At 31.6% G+C, this 18,271-nt stretch overlaps 3 protein-coding genes across 4 annotated transcripts; 2 read left to right on the top strand and 1 right to left on the bottom strand.

Moving 5' to 3' along the window:
• The first annotated feature begins 52 nt into the window (after positions 1 to 52).
• Positions 53 to 7,155, top strand: LOC108908923 (mRNA-capping enzyme). The gene is made up of 9 exons (XM_018713106.1): positions 53 to 459; positions 519 to 823; positions 878 to 1,054; positions 1,106 to 1,327; positions 1,380 to 1,542; positions 1,617 to 1,928; positions 3,928 to 4,028; positions 4,084 to 4,274; positions 6,922 to 7,155. Exons 1-9 carry the CDS (start codon positions 268 to 270, stop codon positions 7,041 to 7,043), a joined length of 1,785 nt encoding a protein of 594 aa, XP_018568622.1. The 5' UTR covers positions 53 to 267; the 3' UTR covers positions 7,044 to 7,155.
• Positions 7,152 to 10,011, bottom strand: LOC108908924 (beta-lactamase-like protein 2 homolog). The gene is made up of 5 exons (XM_018713107.1): positions 9,908 to 10,011; positions 9,200 to 9,386; positions 8,610 to 8,779; positions 7,901 to 8,211; positions 7,152 to 7,818 (listed from the first exon to the last, which is right to left on the bottom strand). The coding sequence occupies exons 2-5, from the start codon at positions 9,319 to 9,321 to the stop codon at positions 7,549 to 7,551; spliced, it is 873 nt and encodes a 290-aa protein (XP_018568623.1). The 5' UTR covers positions 9,322 to 9,386; positions 9,908 to 10,011; the 3' UTR covers positions 7,152 to 7,548.
• On the top strand, positions 9,624 to 17,202 carry LOC108908925 (protein D2). 2 transcript variants are annotated; one of them, XM_018713108.1, is made up of 3 exons: positions 9,624 to 9,823; positions 12,684 to 12,929; positions 16,799 to 17,202. In XM_018713108.1, exons 1-3 carry the CDS (start codon positions 9,761 to 9,763, stop codon positions 17,090 to 17,092), a joined length of 603 nt encoding a protein of 200 aa, XP_018568624.1. In that variant the 5' UTR covers positions 9,624 to 9,760; the 3' UTR covers positions 17,093 to 17,202. The 2 variants fall into 2 exon arrangements, with proteins under 2 accessions (XP_018568624.1, XP_018568625.1); XM_018713109.1 differs by lacking the exon at positions 9,624 to 9,823 and adding an exon at positions 12,003 to 12,084.
• Positions 17,203 to 18,271: the final 1,069 nt, after the last annotated feature.

Below are 18,271 nucleotides of genomic sequence, written 5' to 3'. Positions count from 1 at the left end.
ATGTACCTACTTGATTTGAAAAGTGACAAATGACAAGCAGTGTCGACAACGTTTCAAAATTTTACAAATATGTAAAATTGTAAAAAAGTCGTTGTTGGTGCTCAAATAGTAAGGAAAACCATATTTCTCAAAATAAAGTAGTATATATTGAAAGAATTGTAACTAAGTTCAAGCTATGCATATGTTATAAAAAGATTGTGCGATCTTTACCACACCTTTTGTTGTGAGAACATAACCTTACATTTAAGAAATTTTGGGTAAATAGAAATGAGTAGACCTAGAAAAAATGCAGGACCTGTTCCAGACAGATGGATGCACTGTCCGAGAAAATCGGATAATTTAGTAATAGATAAGTTCTTGGCTTTTAAAACACCATTAAGTAGCAATTTTGACGAGCAAGTACCGCCAGAATGTAGGTTTCCGCCAAAGATGTTATTTAACTATTGCAAATCAAAAAAGGTAGTGAAAGTTATCATTTCAGTGTATGATAAATCTTTGTTTTTATAATTTTCTTTTAGATTAAGCTTGGTTTGTGGATAGATCTTACAAATACGAAAAGATTTTATGATAAAGAAGAAATAGAAGACTATGAATGTAAATATGTAAAATTGCAATGTAGAGGTCATGGAGAAACTCCATCTATAGACCAAACAACTGCTTTTATTGAATTAGTTCACAGTTTCATATTAAAACACCCCCTTGAACGTATTGCAGTTCATTGCACCCATGGTTTTAATAGGACAGGTTTTCTTATTGTCTCGTATTTAGTGGAAAAGATGGATTGCAGTCTCGAAATTGCATTAGAAATGTTTGCAAAAGCAAGGTGCTAATTGTCTTATTTGTACATTGTTAAATTCCTTAATATTTTTTATTTAAGGCCTGTTGGGATATATAAAGAAGATTATATTCAAGAGTTGTATAGAAGGTATGACGATGTTGATGATGCACCACCTGCACCAAATCTACCCGATTGGTGTTTGGAGAGTGATGATACTGAAGGTACAAATAATTTTGATTTTGATGACCCTTCTGATACAGCCTCAACATCCTCCAAGTAAGGATACTAATATCCCAAAGATATGTCTTATAATCGCTTAATTTCCAGTAAAAACCAAACGAATAATAAAGGGAAAGGAAGTAAAAACAAAAATGCAGTATTTATGGAAGGAGTTCCGGGAGTGTATCACTTTCAAGAGCAACCGAAAGCATATCAGTTGCAAAAGAAGGTGCAAACAATGTGCGAATGGAAGCGTAAAGGTTTCCCAGGGTGCCAACCTGTCTCTATGGACGTGAAGAATATTGCTTTCCTTAGTCAGAAGCCTTACAGGTGAAGGTTTTATTAGATTATTTGATTTTGTTGCTAATATTTCAAATTACAGGGTATCCTGGAAAGCTGACGGTATGAGATATATGATGCTTATTGATGGAGAAGATGAGGTATACTTCTTTGACCGCGACCACAATATTTTTAAAGTGGACGGGGTTAGATTCGTCCATAGGAAGGATATTAGAAGGCATCTGAAAGACACTTTGCTTGATGGGGTAGGAAAGAAAGAAAATAACCTAACAATTAATATAATCTTCCAGTATCTGTGCCTTATAAAAAACTGTTTTAGGAAATGGTTATTGACAAAGTGAATGGGGAGGACATCCCCAGGTACTTGGCTTATGATATAGTAAAATTCGAGGGCTTAGACGTTGGCAAGATGCCTTTCCATCCGAACCGACTTCACTGTTTAGAAAATGAAATTATCAAGCCAAGGTATGCAGCTATGGAAAAGGGCTTGATAAATAAGACCTTGGAGCCATTCAGCGTCAGGAAAAAAGACTTCTGGGATATTACCCAGGCAGCTAGTCTTCTAGGTGAAAAGTTTGCCAAAACTTTGTCTCACGAACCCGATGGATTGATCTTCCAACCTTCCAAAGAGGTTTGTATTTATTTATTGGTTTTTGCTACAATTTGTTTTATTTTTTGCACTGTTTCATGTTTTTTATATTCAGGGTGTTGCAAAGAAGTTGGTCAAACCGTTAACACCAGATTCTTTTGGCAAAAATAATAATTTTTTTAGTTAGGCATCTCTTTTCCAAAATACGTTTAAAATTTAAAAATATTTTTTAATTATTGTTTTTTAAGACATCCATTTGACATTTTGCATAGTCTTGTGCCTTACGCAGTCACAATTTTTGTGTAATTTTGATTAAAAAAAAATCAAGGTGTGGACTGAGGAAATTATAATTTTTTGCTTCATGTCATCAGACCTTTTTGTTTATGCTGTGCATTCTTTAAAAAATTGGTGTTTAAAAATATTGACAATGTATCTTTATTAGGGTGGGTAAAAAAAAATTCACCATTTTTTTTTACTTTATACTCTGAAAAATAGGTTGCTAGACACCTCTAGAAAATTCTCTCCAAATATGAGCTCTTAATTTTAATAGGAAGGTCCTCCACTTTACAGTTTTCCATTTTTTCCTCAGTATTTGAAAAAATATATATATATGTCTATCTGCTGTTAGTTAAAAATGTCTCTCCTCATATATTTGTAGGAAATTGAATGCTCAACAAAAAAGGTCTCTTACAATTTTTTCGTAAACCTCACCGTTTAAAAGATATTAAAGGTTGAAGTTTGATTATTTTAAGACAAATTTCTGTTTTGCTTATGAATTTTATAACTAGTTAACAAAAAATCATTATGAAATGCGCAATTCATGGTGTTGTAGGAAATTAACTGCTCTACAAAAATGGTCTCTTATGATTAGTCGATTAAATAAAGCGTTTAAAAGATATTCATCGTCAAACTTCAATGCACGCCAATTTTAACAGTTTTTGATTAATAATTCGGAAAATTTCAATTTAGTTTAAGTTTCAGGGAAATTTATACAAATTTGAGTTTCTAGTGAAGCTCCTAATGCAGTCAAAAAAATTCTTCGCTATCATACTCAATGGTTAAAATTACAAAAAAGTTAAAAAAAAAATCAGCACAAAACCAAAATGTTTGAAATTTTATAACTCGCTTGATAATTAAATAAAAAAACTTTTTAATAACAAATTGAACATTTTTTTTTCTTTAAGATTAATACTTTTCATAATAAATTTCTAACAAAAACGTTATTTTTTCAAGATTTAATGAATCATTGACTGTCAGAAATAATGCACTAATTTTTTTTCGATGTAACCAAATATGCTTACGACTAAAAAAAAACTAGAAAAATAGTTTAAACATTTCTCTGTTCATAGAAACTCAAATTTGTATAAATTTCCCTAAAACTCATAAACTAAATTGAAATTTTTCGAATTATTATTAATCAAAAACTGTTAAAATTGGCGTGCATTGAAGTTTGACGATGAATATCTTTTAAACGCTTTATTTAATCGATTAATCATAAGAGACCATTTTTGTAGAGCAGTTAATTTCCTACAAAACTATGAATTGCGCATTTCATAATGATTTTTTGTTAACGAGTTATAAAATTCATAAGCAAAACAGAAATTTGTCTTAAAATAATCAAACTTCACCTTTAATATCTTTTAAACGGTGAGGTTTACAAAAACATTGTAAGTAACCTTTTTTGTAGGGCGTTCAATTTCCTACAAGTGTATGAGGAGAGATATTTTTAACGAACAGTTGATAGAGAGATATAAATTTTTTTTTCTCATACTGAGGAAAAAATGGAAAACTGTAAAGCGGAGGATCTTCCTATTAAGGTTAAGAGCTCATATTTGGAGAGAATTTTCTAGAGAAAAAAAACTAGTCGATTTTTTTTGACCCACCCTAATCTTTGTATTGTTTTTTGGTAAATTATAATTTTGACACTTGAAAACGAGGTGTTTATATGAAATACAGCTGAAGGGAACTTCTATTATTTTCATCCCAGGAGTTTGTGATTAACGTCTTGACCTACTTTTTTGTAACACCCTGTATATTTTAGCCATACACTGCTGGACGTTGCGATGAAGTACTGAAGTGGAAACCTTTGGATATGAATTCTGTTGATTTTAGACTGAAAATCGTTAAGGAAGAGGGAGAGGGGTACGTAGATGACGATAAAAAATTTAAGACTTGACTTATCCAATCCGTTTTTCAGTATCGTTTCACGTAAAGTTGGTTTCCTTTATGTGGGACAACTGGATACGCCTTTCGCCAAGCTTAAGTACACGAAAGCTCTGAAGGATCTCGATAACAAGATAATCGAATGCAAGTTCGAAGGCGACCAGTGGAAGTTCATGAGAGAAAGAACTGATAAGTCGTTTCCTAATAGTTTTAACACGGCTAAAGGTAACAGCAATTTGATACTTTAAATTTTCTTTTCTTTTGAATTGAACTGAGATTTAAAAAATAATTTTATTTGGGTAATAACCATCGACGTACCATTTTTTTTTTAATGTCAAAGTCAGTGCTCGTGCGCACGCCACTGGTAGAACTAAAAATTATGTTTGTATTGAAAAATATGCGCCTTTATTAATCATCACTACGTCTTAAATATCACTGAAATATCCCAAGCATTTTCAAAAATATTACCTAATTAATCATCTTCTTTTACAGCGTACAGAGCGCTAAAAAGTTTCAAAAAAATTAGTTTTTTTTACAATAACTTTCGAACATTATACGATAATGGAACAAAATTTTAGCATTAGCTTAATTTGATAATCCCCTAGTAACAGGAAAAAGATTGACTTTGTAAGTTACTCAGTGGCATGAGTACGGATTGTACTGTAAGGTTTTTCGAACAAAATTGTGGTACGCCTCTGGTAAAAACACTTTTTTTATGATCCACTTTTTATTTTAAACAAAATTACCCTCTTGCGTTTTATTTCTAGCTCTTGTAATTTTTCCGTAAATAAAACTAGTAAATACCATTTTTTTCCACTGCTAACATTGGAAAATAAAAGTAACAAAAACATTGAAGTATATGCTTTGACTCAGCTACCGAACATGGTCAAATAGGCATTGAAAAAAGACTTTTGTATTGAAAATGATATTAAAAAACTACATTTTTTGAAATATTTTAGCGCTCTGTAGCTTTGAAAAGAAAACCCGTAGAGCATAACTTTATATGACAAATATTTTTTTTTTTAAATAAAAAATCCACCGTTTAATTTATTTCCAATTTTTACGTTACACCCTGTATAAAATAAGTTACTATAACACTAATTGTTAATGCGTCAGTAACTAACTAAAAAAGAAATTACCCTGTACTGTTTTATGTTTGTATGAAATTATTATTTAACTGAAAAGTAAAAAAAATGTAAAATTAAAACAAATTTAGCGAGCAGTTGTCACATGTTAAACTATGCTTTAAGTACGCCATCTATTAGTAGGAAGCTCAACTGAAGTCTCACTACCGTCTTTTTATTTAGTAATAGAAAAACAGAGCAGTTGTTTCCACCAACCACTTCAACAGTCTAGGACGTCAAAAGTTTTTAGTGAAATTGCTTATGAGGGTGCATATTATCTTTAATTATTGTAGATTACCTTTAATTATTGTAGAAGAGCATTCAGTGATAAAATGCTAAAAAATTTTTTGATATAATGATCATATTCGACGGGAGAAACTTGGTGGATATATACGAGGGTTGCCTTTTATATTTCGGAAATGAACGATCCTAGTGCTGCCATCTGACAACCGACGTTCCTATTATATTTCGATTGTTCCTATTGTTGTTCGACGTTTTGTGGTTATACTTACTCAGAATGCTTTGACATGCAGGTGCTATCTGTGGTGTTTACAGTGACTTGAAAAATTCATTTCGTTGTCAGCCAAAAAATGGTATTACATCCTGAACATTTCCATGCGATTATTTTTTTCAACTTTCGACGTGGATTATCTCAACAACAGAGCATCAACAAACTTAATTCGACTTTTGAGGATGAAGCACCATTAAAAACCACTGAATACAGGCTGTTACAAATTCGCTTCTCACTACAGGGATCTCCGAAACGGTAAGAGGTACGAAGTAGCTTTAATGGGGGCAAAGTTGCATAATCAGGGGACCAACATTATGCCTCTAAAAAATCAAGGCTAACATGATTAGTTTTCAAAATATTTGAAAAAAAAACGAAATTTTGGAGATCCGTTTTTGTTTCATTTCAGCCTTGTTTGAGGTGATATTGAAAAAGGAAGAAAACTTTCTCATGGCCACTTTTTGCCCTCTATCCAATGGCATAATCAATTTTTATATGTAACGTTTCATCTCTCCAGGACCATCATCAACTTTATTTTTCTAAATACGACCCTAGAATTTTTTTTACAGACATTCATAACCCCCAATACTGTACTGCCTCAGTCCAAACCAGATTCAGACGTTTTGTCTCGAAAAATTCATCTTCAGTGTATTCGTTCCAAATGTATCTAAATTTTTTATTTATATTTCTATGTTTATTGAATTATCATACATTGTAAGTGTCATTAGACCCTGTGAAATGTTGGATGGTCAGTTCTGAATTGTACCGCTGAAGATGTATCATTCTCCACCAGGACAATGCGAGTTCTCGCATATCGGCTCAAACAAAAGCCTTTTTTAGAACTGAAAGTCGAATTGATGAGTCATCCGTCGTGCAGACCTGATTTGGCACCCAGTGACTTTTTTTATTCCTGCACATCGAAAAATATATTCGAGATCGACGTTTTTCGAAGCCTGAAGCAGTTGATGCGTTCAGAATGCATGTTTTGGAGGCACCTCGATCGGAACGGAAAAAGTGGTTTGTAAATTGGTTCAAGCGCATGCAGAAGCGTATTTATCCTCATGGAGAATATTTTGAAAAACAATAAAGCCATATACTACGATTAATTTATTTTTGGTTCTCTGTTCCCGAAATATAAAATGCAACCCTCGTTATCACTTTTTTTGTGACTGTATTATTAGAAAACTCTCCTTTTCCCAGTTCCGTATAACTAGCGGCCGTGACCAATGATTTTTTTCAGCCGTGTGCGGGTCCATAAAAGATCCCGTTACAAAAGAAAAACTGCTGGAATACATAGACCGATTCAGGTTCAACAACGACTACGAGATTATGCCGCCGCCCACGAAGATGATACGAAGATGACCTTGTAGACGTAGTCGAATCGATATTGGAATTGTGTATAACTGCATTTTTTTATTTATTTAACAACAATGTTATTTTTATATGAATTTAAAAAAATATACACTTATGTTCATGTACTCACTTTTATTTGGTGATTAGATGTTTAAATAAAAAATTTACCTATTAACAATACTTTTAAATTAAATAATTCCTACAACTAACTAAAGCTATAAGGGTAAACAAATACTATAAAATTTCCTGCGATATACGTCGTCAAATTTACGATTACAATTTTTTTGATGGCCTGATGATGTCAGTAAACTTACCGAAACATTGACTATTTTAGTTTATATAATTTTAATACTTTTGTGAAGAATTTTTTGTCGAAATGTGTCTTCACAATAGAATTGACTAAAACACACAGAAAATTTTACGTTTTGCATCCACCCCGCCTTAACCTACGCATATACTTCATTTTTAACAGCCTTTTCCAATGGGTAGATATAAATATGGACACTTTTAATACTTAACGGCTTTTGATGTAATTATTTTGATCGCTGATCTGCCAGAGACCGTCAAGTTTTCTCACCCGTTGCTCTTTCAACAGTTTTATCAGATGGTGGTTGACGTTGGCTTCGGCGGCTTTGGTTAGCTTTTCAGGTAAGTCGACGTAGATCAATTTGACCAAATCAGGCTCGCCGAAAGTCTGTTCTCTGTTGTTCGTGAGGACGTCCATGATTTGCTGCTCTCTCTCCATTCGATGGGCGACGTAGAACTGGATTTTTTCCATTGGATTCTGTAAAAAAGATATTTTCCTAAGTTTCGACTCATTACCAAAAAATTGCTTATGTAGAATGATGGTTTTATATAAAACGTACCTGAATAACATTTCCGTGGCCCGGGTATATAACACTGGGTTGGAGGTTGGCAATTTCTTGCAGAGAATTCATGTAATCGTACAAATCTTCAAAAACGGCTGTTCCTTCGCCCAGAATACAATCCCCGCTGAAAACGGCATTGTCCTCGAGGAGATGAAGGACAATGTGGTCTTCTGTATGACCTGGAGTGTGGACAATTTTTAAAGTTGCACCTTCGACTGTGAACTCTTGACCGTCCTTTAAAGATTCTATCGTCACATTTTTGGGTATGTCTTCTTCAGCTCTTGGGTATTTCCACACTTGGCAAAATTCTGAGAAAGAATATAAAATATTTAAAATCATAGCAAGTAAAAAAAAAATTAAGTTTTCAACTATTCTTCCGTCCACAAATTTAATAACAACTGTTTATCAGATTCGTAGCAGGTTGACCACAAAATAACGAATTTTTAAAGAAGTTGCCTGTTTAAAATCGAATAATATGGTCGAAAACTGGCATAAGCAATTTGTTTTGGGCAGATAAAATAACATTAAATATCACAAAAGCAGATATTGCTGGGTATATCATTAATGTTTTTCTATTAGAGGCTGCTACTGAGTCAAGGTAATCCTAAGATCAACAGAGAACTTTGATTAACCGCCCTTGAGATATTTAATGCATAATTAGACATCCTTATCTTTATATTTCCAATTATAAATCAAGTACACTTACTTGTTTTTTCTTTAAATTCTTCCAGTATATCTGTAAGACCTCCAATGTGGTCATGATGCCAGTGGGAAATAAAAATGTGGGCCAAATCTATACCTTCGTAATTTAGGACACTTCTTAAGTGGTTGATGTATTGGGGCACATCGGAATCACCTGTATCAATTAAAATCCTCCTGAAAAAATAAAAATTATTGTGTTTTCGATGAAACTATTCACGTTTAAGTAAATTAATAATAATTCTTTTATGTATTGTATTTTGAGGTTATGTATCTTAAGACCGGTTTGCAAGCACATCTTTTTAACGTCAGTAATTTCGAGTTTCAATAAAAATACATTTATTCCTGATTAAAAAGTAAATGCTTTTGAAATTTTTGCTTCTAAATCTAAACGTAACATCGACTTTGTTAAATTTTGGTAATTATTTTTATATTTTACAACTACTTTTGTAGAAAACTAATAGTGAACAATTTGAACTACTATTAAACCTGGCTTTACCAACAAAAATGAGAATTTAACTGCGTAGTTCATTACGTCACAATTAATTATTGCATCTTTCATTAAAATAAATGTAATACATACATATGTTTTCTTACCTTTTTCCGGTTCCTACAATATATGTGTTGGTTCCCTGAAGGGTCATAGTTCCGGGATTACATCCCAAAACTCTAATAATTCTTGATGAAATTCTAGTCACAGCTGGTATAACTGCCGCCATAATCACAATTAATTTTTTTTTAAAATCGCCAGGGACAACTGTCAGATCAGTCCAAATATAAAGTACTGGAAGGAAATATGTAATTAACAATAATAATAATATAGTAATATGTAATATGTAATAATAATTATGTACTTGTTATGGAAAATTCCTGAAGCAAAACCCATTATTCAAATATATGCATCTATTTTTGAGTTCATTGAGGCAAGCAAATTATGAAAATTAGTAGGTAGGAACAGTAACGTAATTACAGTATATATTTGAAATGCTTTGTTACTACAAATTGTTTAAATAGATTATGAGAGTTAAAAAAGTACTAGGTAGGTACTCCTGTTGAAGTAAAAGTGGCAGATTAAACGTCATCATCTATAGATTATAATTTACCTTTTAGAAAGCAAAGTTACAAAATAGGTAGTTGTTGCGGTACATCGGTATAAAAATGAGAATAATTATTTTATTAACTGTTTTCGTTACATTTATTAGTTGCGACGACGTCGATAAGGTAAGTAAATATTCACAACTTTCACGTTCTATTTATCAATTTGTAAATAAACAAACATTTAATTAACTGTAAATAAATAAATACCTTTGCCACGTTTAAAGTTGCTTCGTAAAGTCAGAATCTCACTAAACTCTTGTGAAATAATACTCGCTACTTATATAGTGCTTCATGTTGCTTATCAGTAAGCTCTAGTCTTAATAAAGTACGTATTTTTGATAAGCAGTCAGAGGGCATTTTTAACATGCTTAATTATACATTTTAATCAACTTAACGATTAACGGGTGGCATTAATGAAAGGTCAGATGTTTTTTTTAAGTCCAGAATACTCATTGTTGATATACAATTTAGTAATAAGATTGTACATTTTTCATGTTTTAGCTTGTGTTACTGGTGCATTTCATATTTAATCTTGTGTAATCTGTAAGTTTACACTATAACTACCTACATGAATTGTGAAAGATAACTTATTCTTCTTATTTAGGTTAAAAGGTTATATTTATATTCATTTTCGTAGAAATCATATAAAAGTTTATAACAAATCACATGCAAATTTTGTATGTTGTGTTTAATTAAAAAATATATATTACAATTTTCTTGTTTGACATTATTTAATCTTTAATGCATATATATCTTTAATGCAATGTGATCTTAACCTAACCGTTTCTCATGTTTACCATAAACTTTATATTATAATAATAAGAAGCTGTAACCATGTGTTGAAAGTGTAGACGCTGTAGAAAGAACGATAGTTTGGGTACTCGCTTTCTCTCTCTCTCTAATCGTTGCGATAGTCAATCACGTACCGGTGCGAGAGAGAAAGATGGTACCCAAACTTATTCTTTCCTTCTATGTCACTCGGCTGCCGTAAGTTTGCTTCCTCCGTGTAGTATATGCTCTTAGATTGTAAGAGATTTGGGAAATTATAATTAAATTAGCGATAACGTTTTCAAATTAAATATTTGTATACATATAGTAGTACTACTAGTATTTACGTTATTTATGTTAACTATTTTTATTCGTATCGAATATATGTAATTAATGAGGAGCCATATCATAATATTTTTAAACTTAAATAGATTGTTCTTGAATAGCTGAAACTTCTTAAAACGCATAACGTTTATGGTTTATGTAAAGTACATTTTTTTATAAAACATAATTACCTTTCTACATTTGTAAAATGAAAAGTGAAAAGTTGAAAAGTTGAAAAGTACTTTCAAAAAAGGTCCCTGGTCACTTGTTGAGAGAATAATTGAAACATATTTCATTTACCAAGAAAACATTTTATAATTTATATGAAATTTCATAGAATAGATAAGGGTCAATATCACAATTATATATTTTTTTAAATTCTTAAGTATGCAGTTTTGATATATTTAATCATTGTTAGATTTGTATAGCAGTTTTAAATATAATAGCGTGTTAGGGTCATAGATAAAAGGGTCAAGGTAAACCATAATCAGTAGTTTTAGCCCTCTAGGATATCTTAGGCCCACAGCTCACATTATCGGTCACCCGAGAGTTTGAATAACGGCCTGATGATTAAACAAACGAGAAATGTCATGAAGTTATCTAATATTTGATTTAGTTGAATAACATCGTATTTATTTATAGTTTTTTTCTGCTTTTATTTTAAGTAATGCGCAACATCTTAAAGCTTCCGATACAGGAAGTGGAATTTCGGCAAAATTCTATTGAAAACGTAAAGCGCACTGATCTAAAATTAAAGCGACAGTAATATTTTGCAACTTTCACTTATGATACCTTTGTGTGTTTATAATTATACAATTTAAGAGTATTGAGAACAGCAGTCCAGTTACAATAATGTTATCAAAATGTATATAAAACTAAAATTAAATATGTAAACATAATCACTAATTAAAAAATTAGAGCAACGTTTCTTTCTATCTAAATTAGTTTTTTTTTTTAATGAATTTGAAACGAGTCCAGTTTGCACCAGATTAAATAATAAGGTCAGATTATTCGCCCCGAATGCTGCTTTAGCATATTATTGTTGCATAATTATAATTACTTTTTATAAATATTGACGGAATATGTGTATTTAATTAGTATTTACGCACAAAATGTCTAGGTATATCCCTCGCGAAATTCTAACAAAAACTACCCCTTTGCGTACCACCCTGCTGCATTTCCATTTATTGATTTCTCGTTTTATTACAAACGCAGATGTCATGTACGTTTTATTTAATAGTGAGAGTGCTGAAAAGGTACCACCATCTTCTTAAATAGGTACAAAGATGAAGGTAGGATATTATGTTACATCTCTATAGAAAATATTTTGAATTCGTGCTTTGGTACTCAGAAAAAGTAATTAACGCTTGTTATTCTTCATTTCTAGGTTATAGCACGCTTTATAAACAAAGAGTACTCCAAAATATTTGTTTATTTTGATTCTGGAGTTATCGGTAGTGTCCTAAAATATAAATATAAACATTTCATCATATTTTAATTTTTGTGGGAGTATCACATATATTATATAATCCATAAAACAGTATTTTTATAATTTAAACGGTTTTTTTATCTATTTCTTATCAGCACATACACTGAAATAAATGTTTTGTATATTTAGTGTGTACTTAATTAATTTTTCTAAACGTTTTTATGTTTAAAATTGTATTTAAAAAATAGTGACTCAAAAATGGAATCTTCTCTCTTTCAAATATGATTACAAAAGCGATCAGAAAATGCTTAGTGGTGTTAAAATTCTGAGGTTCTTAAATGACAGTATCTTCGTAGATAATTTTCTAATATTTTATTTTGTTATTGAAAAATCGTTGCAGTTAACAAAATTATTCGCAAACCACATAAGACCTTAAAAAACCTTGAACAACCGTATTTCTAGGCATTTAAGGATAATGAAGTGACTCCGGATGTCATCAGTACAGTTCCAGACGTACTTCTAGAAGTGGAGTACGCCAAAACCGGCAAAAGGGTAAATTTAGGCAACGAACTGGCGCCCAAGGATGTGAAGGATATCCCTGAAGTGAAGTACAACGCAGAACCAGACAGTTTTTACACTCTGATCCTGACTGATCCCGATGCTCCTAGCAGGAAGAACCCAACGCGTAGAGAGTGGAATCATTGGTTGGTGAGTAATCGTGATATTTGTTTAATTATTATTACTGCGTATCATTTTATGTAGGAATCTAAGCAATGTTGTGTATACAATTGTTTTTGAGACATCTTCATTTGATAACGTTAATTGTAACACGATGTTGATCCACGACAGTGTCTGATTCATCAGTTTGTTTATTTCGTAGAGGAAATTGTAGTAAAATAAAACCCCCTTTGTTGTTCGTGAATGAGTTGAAGAACAATATCATATTAGAGTTTTTTCTGTAACTGGTTCCTTCATTAGTATCACAATAGAATCCACATCAAGTGCTACAATAGTTATATTGTTCATTATGTATTTTAAAGTTATCCAAACGAAGACTTCATCGGTTCAATTTGATAAAAATACACAAAATCTGTTATTATTTAAAAGAAATTAACTTTTATCTTCTTTCTATTCATACAACATCTAATTATAAAATTTAGAATAAGTTTACATAATTTCAATTTAACCGCAATGTTCTATATTACCTTTTCCTCTATATTTGTTTATTCCGAAAAAAAAACAGAAATGAAAAAAATAGATGCACACACCTACGCACACCTTTTAACACATTATCATCGATACATTTTTCTTCTGTTTAAGCAGCCAAAAAGTTGAGGTTTCATAAATCTTTTCGCAATATTACTACCCCAGATCTTATGTTTAGTACTACGGAGAATTTTGCATATAGTAGTAGTAGTAAAAGTACAATTTGGAAAAACCATGACTACGTGCTAGAGTTGTACCACCAATTTGGGATTTCTCCTTAGATAAAAATAATAATGTTTATACTTAATAATATAATTTTGGTGTAAATAAATATTGTTTGCTGATAATTAATTAAAAAGAGGAAGACTCCTTTTACAGATGTTGTCCTAAGGCTATTTAACTTTTTCCGAATTCTTAAATAAAGACTGAAGATTTTAGATCTCAGTGCAATAGTTATTTTTGTATCTAGTGCGCGAAATGGTGATCGAGAATTGAATTTTTTAACGAGGTGAAGCCGAGTTAAAAAATTATTCGAGACCACCAAAGTAGTTCGCGCACGTGATGCAAACAATATTTTTTCTACAAACGTCAAAATCTATCTCTTAAAAATATTATAAATAAGTAAAATGCCTAATTTATTATAGAAAATAGTGTTGAGCTGGCTTAAAATGTCTTTCCTAATCAAATTTTCACTGTTACTATGGAAACAAAGTGGCTGTTGTTGACAACAATAATAATTATTTTAAAACCCCAATATCCCGAGCTGAACCTGAATTATCTGGTTTAGGAATAAATATTGGTTCGTGTACTGGTTGTACGATTAATGTTAATATTGTAAATAATAACTAAAGTTATTGTAAAATTCTATCATTATTTTAAAAGTATTTAATTCATTCATTTAAAAATAAATAATAATTTGGAGTTTTGCTTCATTTTTTCAAAGATTGAAATACAAAACTCTTATTAATTTACATGCAGTGTGCGAAATACTTCGCACCCTAGTGCGCGAAGTATTTCGCTCACGGTGTCATGGTAACGTAAGAATCCGAAAAAAGTGTCACTTCGCATATTGTTGTCAATGCGCAAACCTTGTCATTTTTTGACGTTTGTAGAAAAAAATATTTTTGGTTGATGACTATTACTGAACAAAAACAATTATTTGTATATTTTATTTTTACGTATGCCATCCGACGATCAAAACTAATTAATGGATGGAAAAGAACAACATAAAATTACGTATACTTACATAAAAAAGGTAAATGTATTAATATAGAAAAAGAGAATACAACAGTCATAACCAGAAATAAAAATTTTACATTTTAGAGTTCCAAGAAATGGAACCAAGATTTATTTAAGATTCTCGTTGAATATATTTGATATGTTCTAAAAAATTAATTTAACGTGAAATGTCACACCAAGATCTATCGACTTAGTGGCGAATTACACCTGGAGAAGTTAAAAGGTAATAAACTGCTTGTAATACACCAATGAAGAATTTTATTTATTTCTGATTGAAACAAAACGCAACACTTAGATCTATCACAGACAAATACAACTTAGGATCATCGGCATATAAAGGTACTCGTCACAGTTTATAGTCGAAGTGATGTCGTTTATAAAGATTAGAAACAATGAGGGACCGAAGACTGACCCTTGACACCAGAAAGTAGCATTGTCATCTATCGATTGGAATGTACGATAGTCCATTGTCAGTTTCTTTCGGTGGTAAATAAGAAGTAAAAAATTGAAGAAATTAATAGTTAAACTTACATTGAATAGTTTTGACAGTAGTATATTATGGTCCAACTGATGAAAGCTTTATGAAAATGTACAAACGACATCCACCTGACCACTACTCAAATTCTTAGAAATATATGACGTCAGATATATCAAGTTGGCAAAAGAGTCTCATCACGATGTTTTTTTTTTCAGTAACATTTAATTCTCCTATAATTTCATCCATTAAAGGAAATAATAATTAATTTTGCGGCCTTTTCTGCTCGAAGTGCTACAATTTCTGAGGGTATCAATGTTACTGAACCTTATCTAACCTTCTCATTAAAATTAGTAAAAATAATAGAAGAGAATGACGTCAATATTTCTATCGACACTTTAGTGATACAGGCTGTAGATATGCAGAACCCTGAATTCGTAGATTTGGTCTTTTATCTTCTGAGTTTGGAAAAAAATTAGCGCTGTCGTAAATTTATAATATTATCTTTTATGTCTCCTACTTTGGATTGACTTTCCCTATTGCTGCTGTCAGTGTACAGAAATATATATAAATATAATAAAAGACAATGGGACTGAAATTTGGGGGGAAACAGGCAAGTAATTTTATTTGAATAGGTATTTTAAATATATTGCAGACAGGTTACGTCATATTTTCTGGAAAAACGAAAACTTCTTTCCATGGGTTATGTGCTCTACTGATGAAATATATCTTCTTTTTTATATAATAAATGCATTTTGTACAAATATATTAATTCATTTTCTGTAATGCGAAAACTCCTATGAATAGATCGTTGGTCTAAAATAACCCTAGGAACAAGCTCTATTTCAGTGACAAAGTAGGCAGAAGATTTATACGAGGAAACGAATAATATGATAAAATAATTTTAATGCGCCTTTCATTTCACATAGTGATCCGATAATATTATTACAAGCGTCCATTTCTATATTTGCGTATCGAATACAAAAAGAGATATGACTGAGGCTACAAGGTTTGATTTGCTCTGTCAGCTTCCAGTCGAGGTGTGTCAGTGCATGTCATAAGCGTACAAGTGGGAAATAGATTATATTTATTTCCAATTTTAGTTGTTAAAAGTAGAATCGTATGCGCTTCTTAGTGGCCAACCTGATAATCGGGGGACTCGTAAATGATCGAATTTAACAGATCAAGAACGTTGTACGATAAACAATTGTAAAAGGGCATTCGAACACAAGATAAAAATGTCCGTCAGGCTAGGATTGTTTATCGTGCATTAAAAAGTAATAAAAATGTAAAGCCAATAAGCAGATTGTATTCTTGGTCGCACGAAATGACGACACAAGGCGTACATGATCACGTGACAAACCTTAAATTTTTATTGCAGCACTGACTGAACTTTGTTTCATGTTCTGTGTCGTGCAGTGGACGAAGCGGATCTCGAGTATCTGGTTTTACCCATGTCCATGTTGAGAATGAGTCACTGTCTACTATTTTGGGACTTGAGTATAATGTAATTATGACAAAAAATAAAAAAAAAAAACATGTATTCATTTTATGAAGACAATGTGTCATATGCTTAAATTAGTTTTGTAGAATTTTATGATTTCAAACATTTTAAAACTGATGATTGACATCGAACCAAATCAGTGTTAATTTTCAGGTTGTTAACATCCCAGGATCCAACATTTCCGAAGGCGAAACCATCACGGAATACGTGGGATCGGCACCACCAAAAGGTTCAGGACTTCACCGCTACGTCTTCGTCTTGTTCAAGCAACCAGGTAAGCTCACTTTCGACGAGCCCCAGCATAGCAAAACGGACGGCAAGCGCGGCAACTTCTCCACGGAGAAGCTGAGGAAGAAGTACAACTTGGGCAAGCCCCTCGCTGGTAACTTCTTCCAAGCCCAGTTTGATGATTCTGTGCCTGCCGCTCACAAACAGCTTGGATTTTAAGTGGCGAATAGGCTGAAATGCCATCGAATTTCCACAGTTAAAATTCTTAATACTCCCATTGACCATTAATATAAGCTCTATGGTCAAAAAAATATAATACTTTATAAATATTCTATATATTTTTATTAAAATATTATCCACATGTGACGATTACCTATTGCACTTTTTTTTGTAAATTTGGAACATTTTAATAAAGGATTTGTAAAATCGTTTTCCTCTTTCTGCACGACGACCACATTACAACTACAAGAATAACAATGATATAATTGTTTTCAAGACAAAGCAACAAAAAAGTAAGAGTAACAAAATATTATCTATATCGTGTACGACTGAATTAACGAGAATGTGGATGTATGTGTAGATTTGCTGGAGTATACGTATTTGTCATATGCCGTATCGTGTGGATGGTGCATATCGATTCATTCAAAAACATGTTTCCGTTTGCCAAATATTTGTCAAGTGAATGCGATTCAGTATTATGTTGGCTCAAGGGAAATAGAACACATCAAAGTAAACGAATCTAATCGAATGTACAAACATCACCATCACTTTCAGGTAAGCGGTTGATATATGGACAATTACTTACAAAAAAATATATTAAAATTTTAAAACCTTAAAGCGTTTATTTGACTCTTATTGACTTTTTGTTTGCGTTTTTTTTAGATTAAACTTAAAAACGTTAAGGTCATTAATGTTGATAATAATTGTTCCCGAGAAAAAAAAATGATTTAGCAGATATTGACGAATTCACAAGACATAATTTTCTTTTATGTTAAAATTTAAAAAAAATGAAGATTTTGCACTTTAAATAGTTTTTTTAGTAGTCGTGGATCCCCTTTTTGTCCAAAAACTGTTACACTTCTAAGCTTTCAAAGATTATGAGGTTCTTAGGAATATTGGTTATACTATACGAAATATGGACTAAAAAATAACAAAGACTGAAAAAAGTGCCAATAGTAATAAAGAAAACAAGAAAGAGAAAAAGAAATGATTTGTTAAGGAATGTACAACAGAGCTTGAAGCTAAACGAAAAAATGAGACTAAGAATGTTACAATAAGAAGCAGAGGAAATAAAAAACAACAAGGACTGAAAACTAAAATGGAAGGAAAAAAGGAAAATATACGAAAATGCATTGGAAAGAATAGAAGAATGTAATAGAAATAAAAAGATTAGAAACC

The sequence above is a fragment of the Anoplophora glabripennis genome, unplaced genomic scaffold (assembly GCF_000390285.2).
Source record: "Anoplophora glabripennis isolate ALB-LARVAE unplaced genomic scaffold, Agla_2.0 scaffold334, whole genome shotgun sequence".
In the NCBI taxonomy this organism is placed as follows: Eukaryota; Metazoa; Arthropoda; class Insecta; order Coleoptera; family Cerambycidae; genus Anoplophora; species Anoplophora glabripennis.
The sequence above is the reverse complement of the archived record's forward strand: the minus strand, read 5'-3'. Positions and strand labels throughout refer to the sequence as shown.

Coding starts and splice junctions, on each gene's coding strand:
- LOC108908924 (XM_018713107.1), bottom strand. CDS start 9,321: ATGGCGGCAGTTATACCAGCTGTGACTAGAATTTCATCAAGAATTATT. Junction 8,212..8,609: donor AGAATTTAAAGAAAAAACAA/GTAAGTGTACTT, acceptor ATTCTTTCTCAG/AATTTTGCCAAGTGTGGAAA. Junction 7,819..7,900: donor GCCACGGAAATGTTATTCAG/GTACGTTTTATA, acceptor TCTTTTTTACAG/AATCCAATGGAAAAAATCCA.
- LOC108908925 (XM_018713108.1), top strand. CDS start 9,761: ATGAGAATAATTATTTTATTAACTGTTTTCGTTACATTTATTAGTTGC. Junction 9,824..12,683: donor GTTGCGACGACGTCGATAAG/GTAAGTAAATAT, acceptor CCGTATTTCTAG/GCATTTAAGGATAATGAAGT. Junction 12,930..16,798: donor GAGAGTGGAATCATTGGTTG/GTGAGTAATCGT, acceptor GTTAATTTTCAG/GTTGTTAACATCCCAGGATC.
- LOC108908923 (XM_018713106.1), top strand. CDS start 268: ATGAGTAGACCTAGAAAAAATGCAGGACCTGTTCCAGACAGATGGATG. Junction 1,055..1,105: donor ACAGCCTCAACATCCTCCAA/GTAAGGATACTA, acceptor CTTAATTTCCAG/TAAAAACCAAACGAATAATA. Junction 1,929..3,927: donor TCTTCCAACCTTCCAAAGAG/GTTTGTATTTAT, acceptor TGTATATTTTAG/CCATACACTGCTGGACGTTG.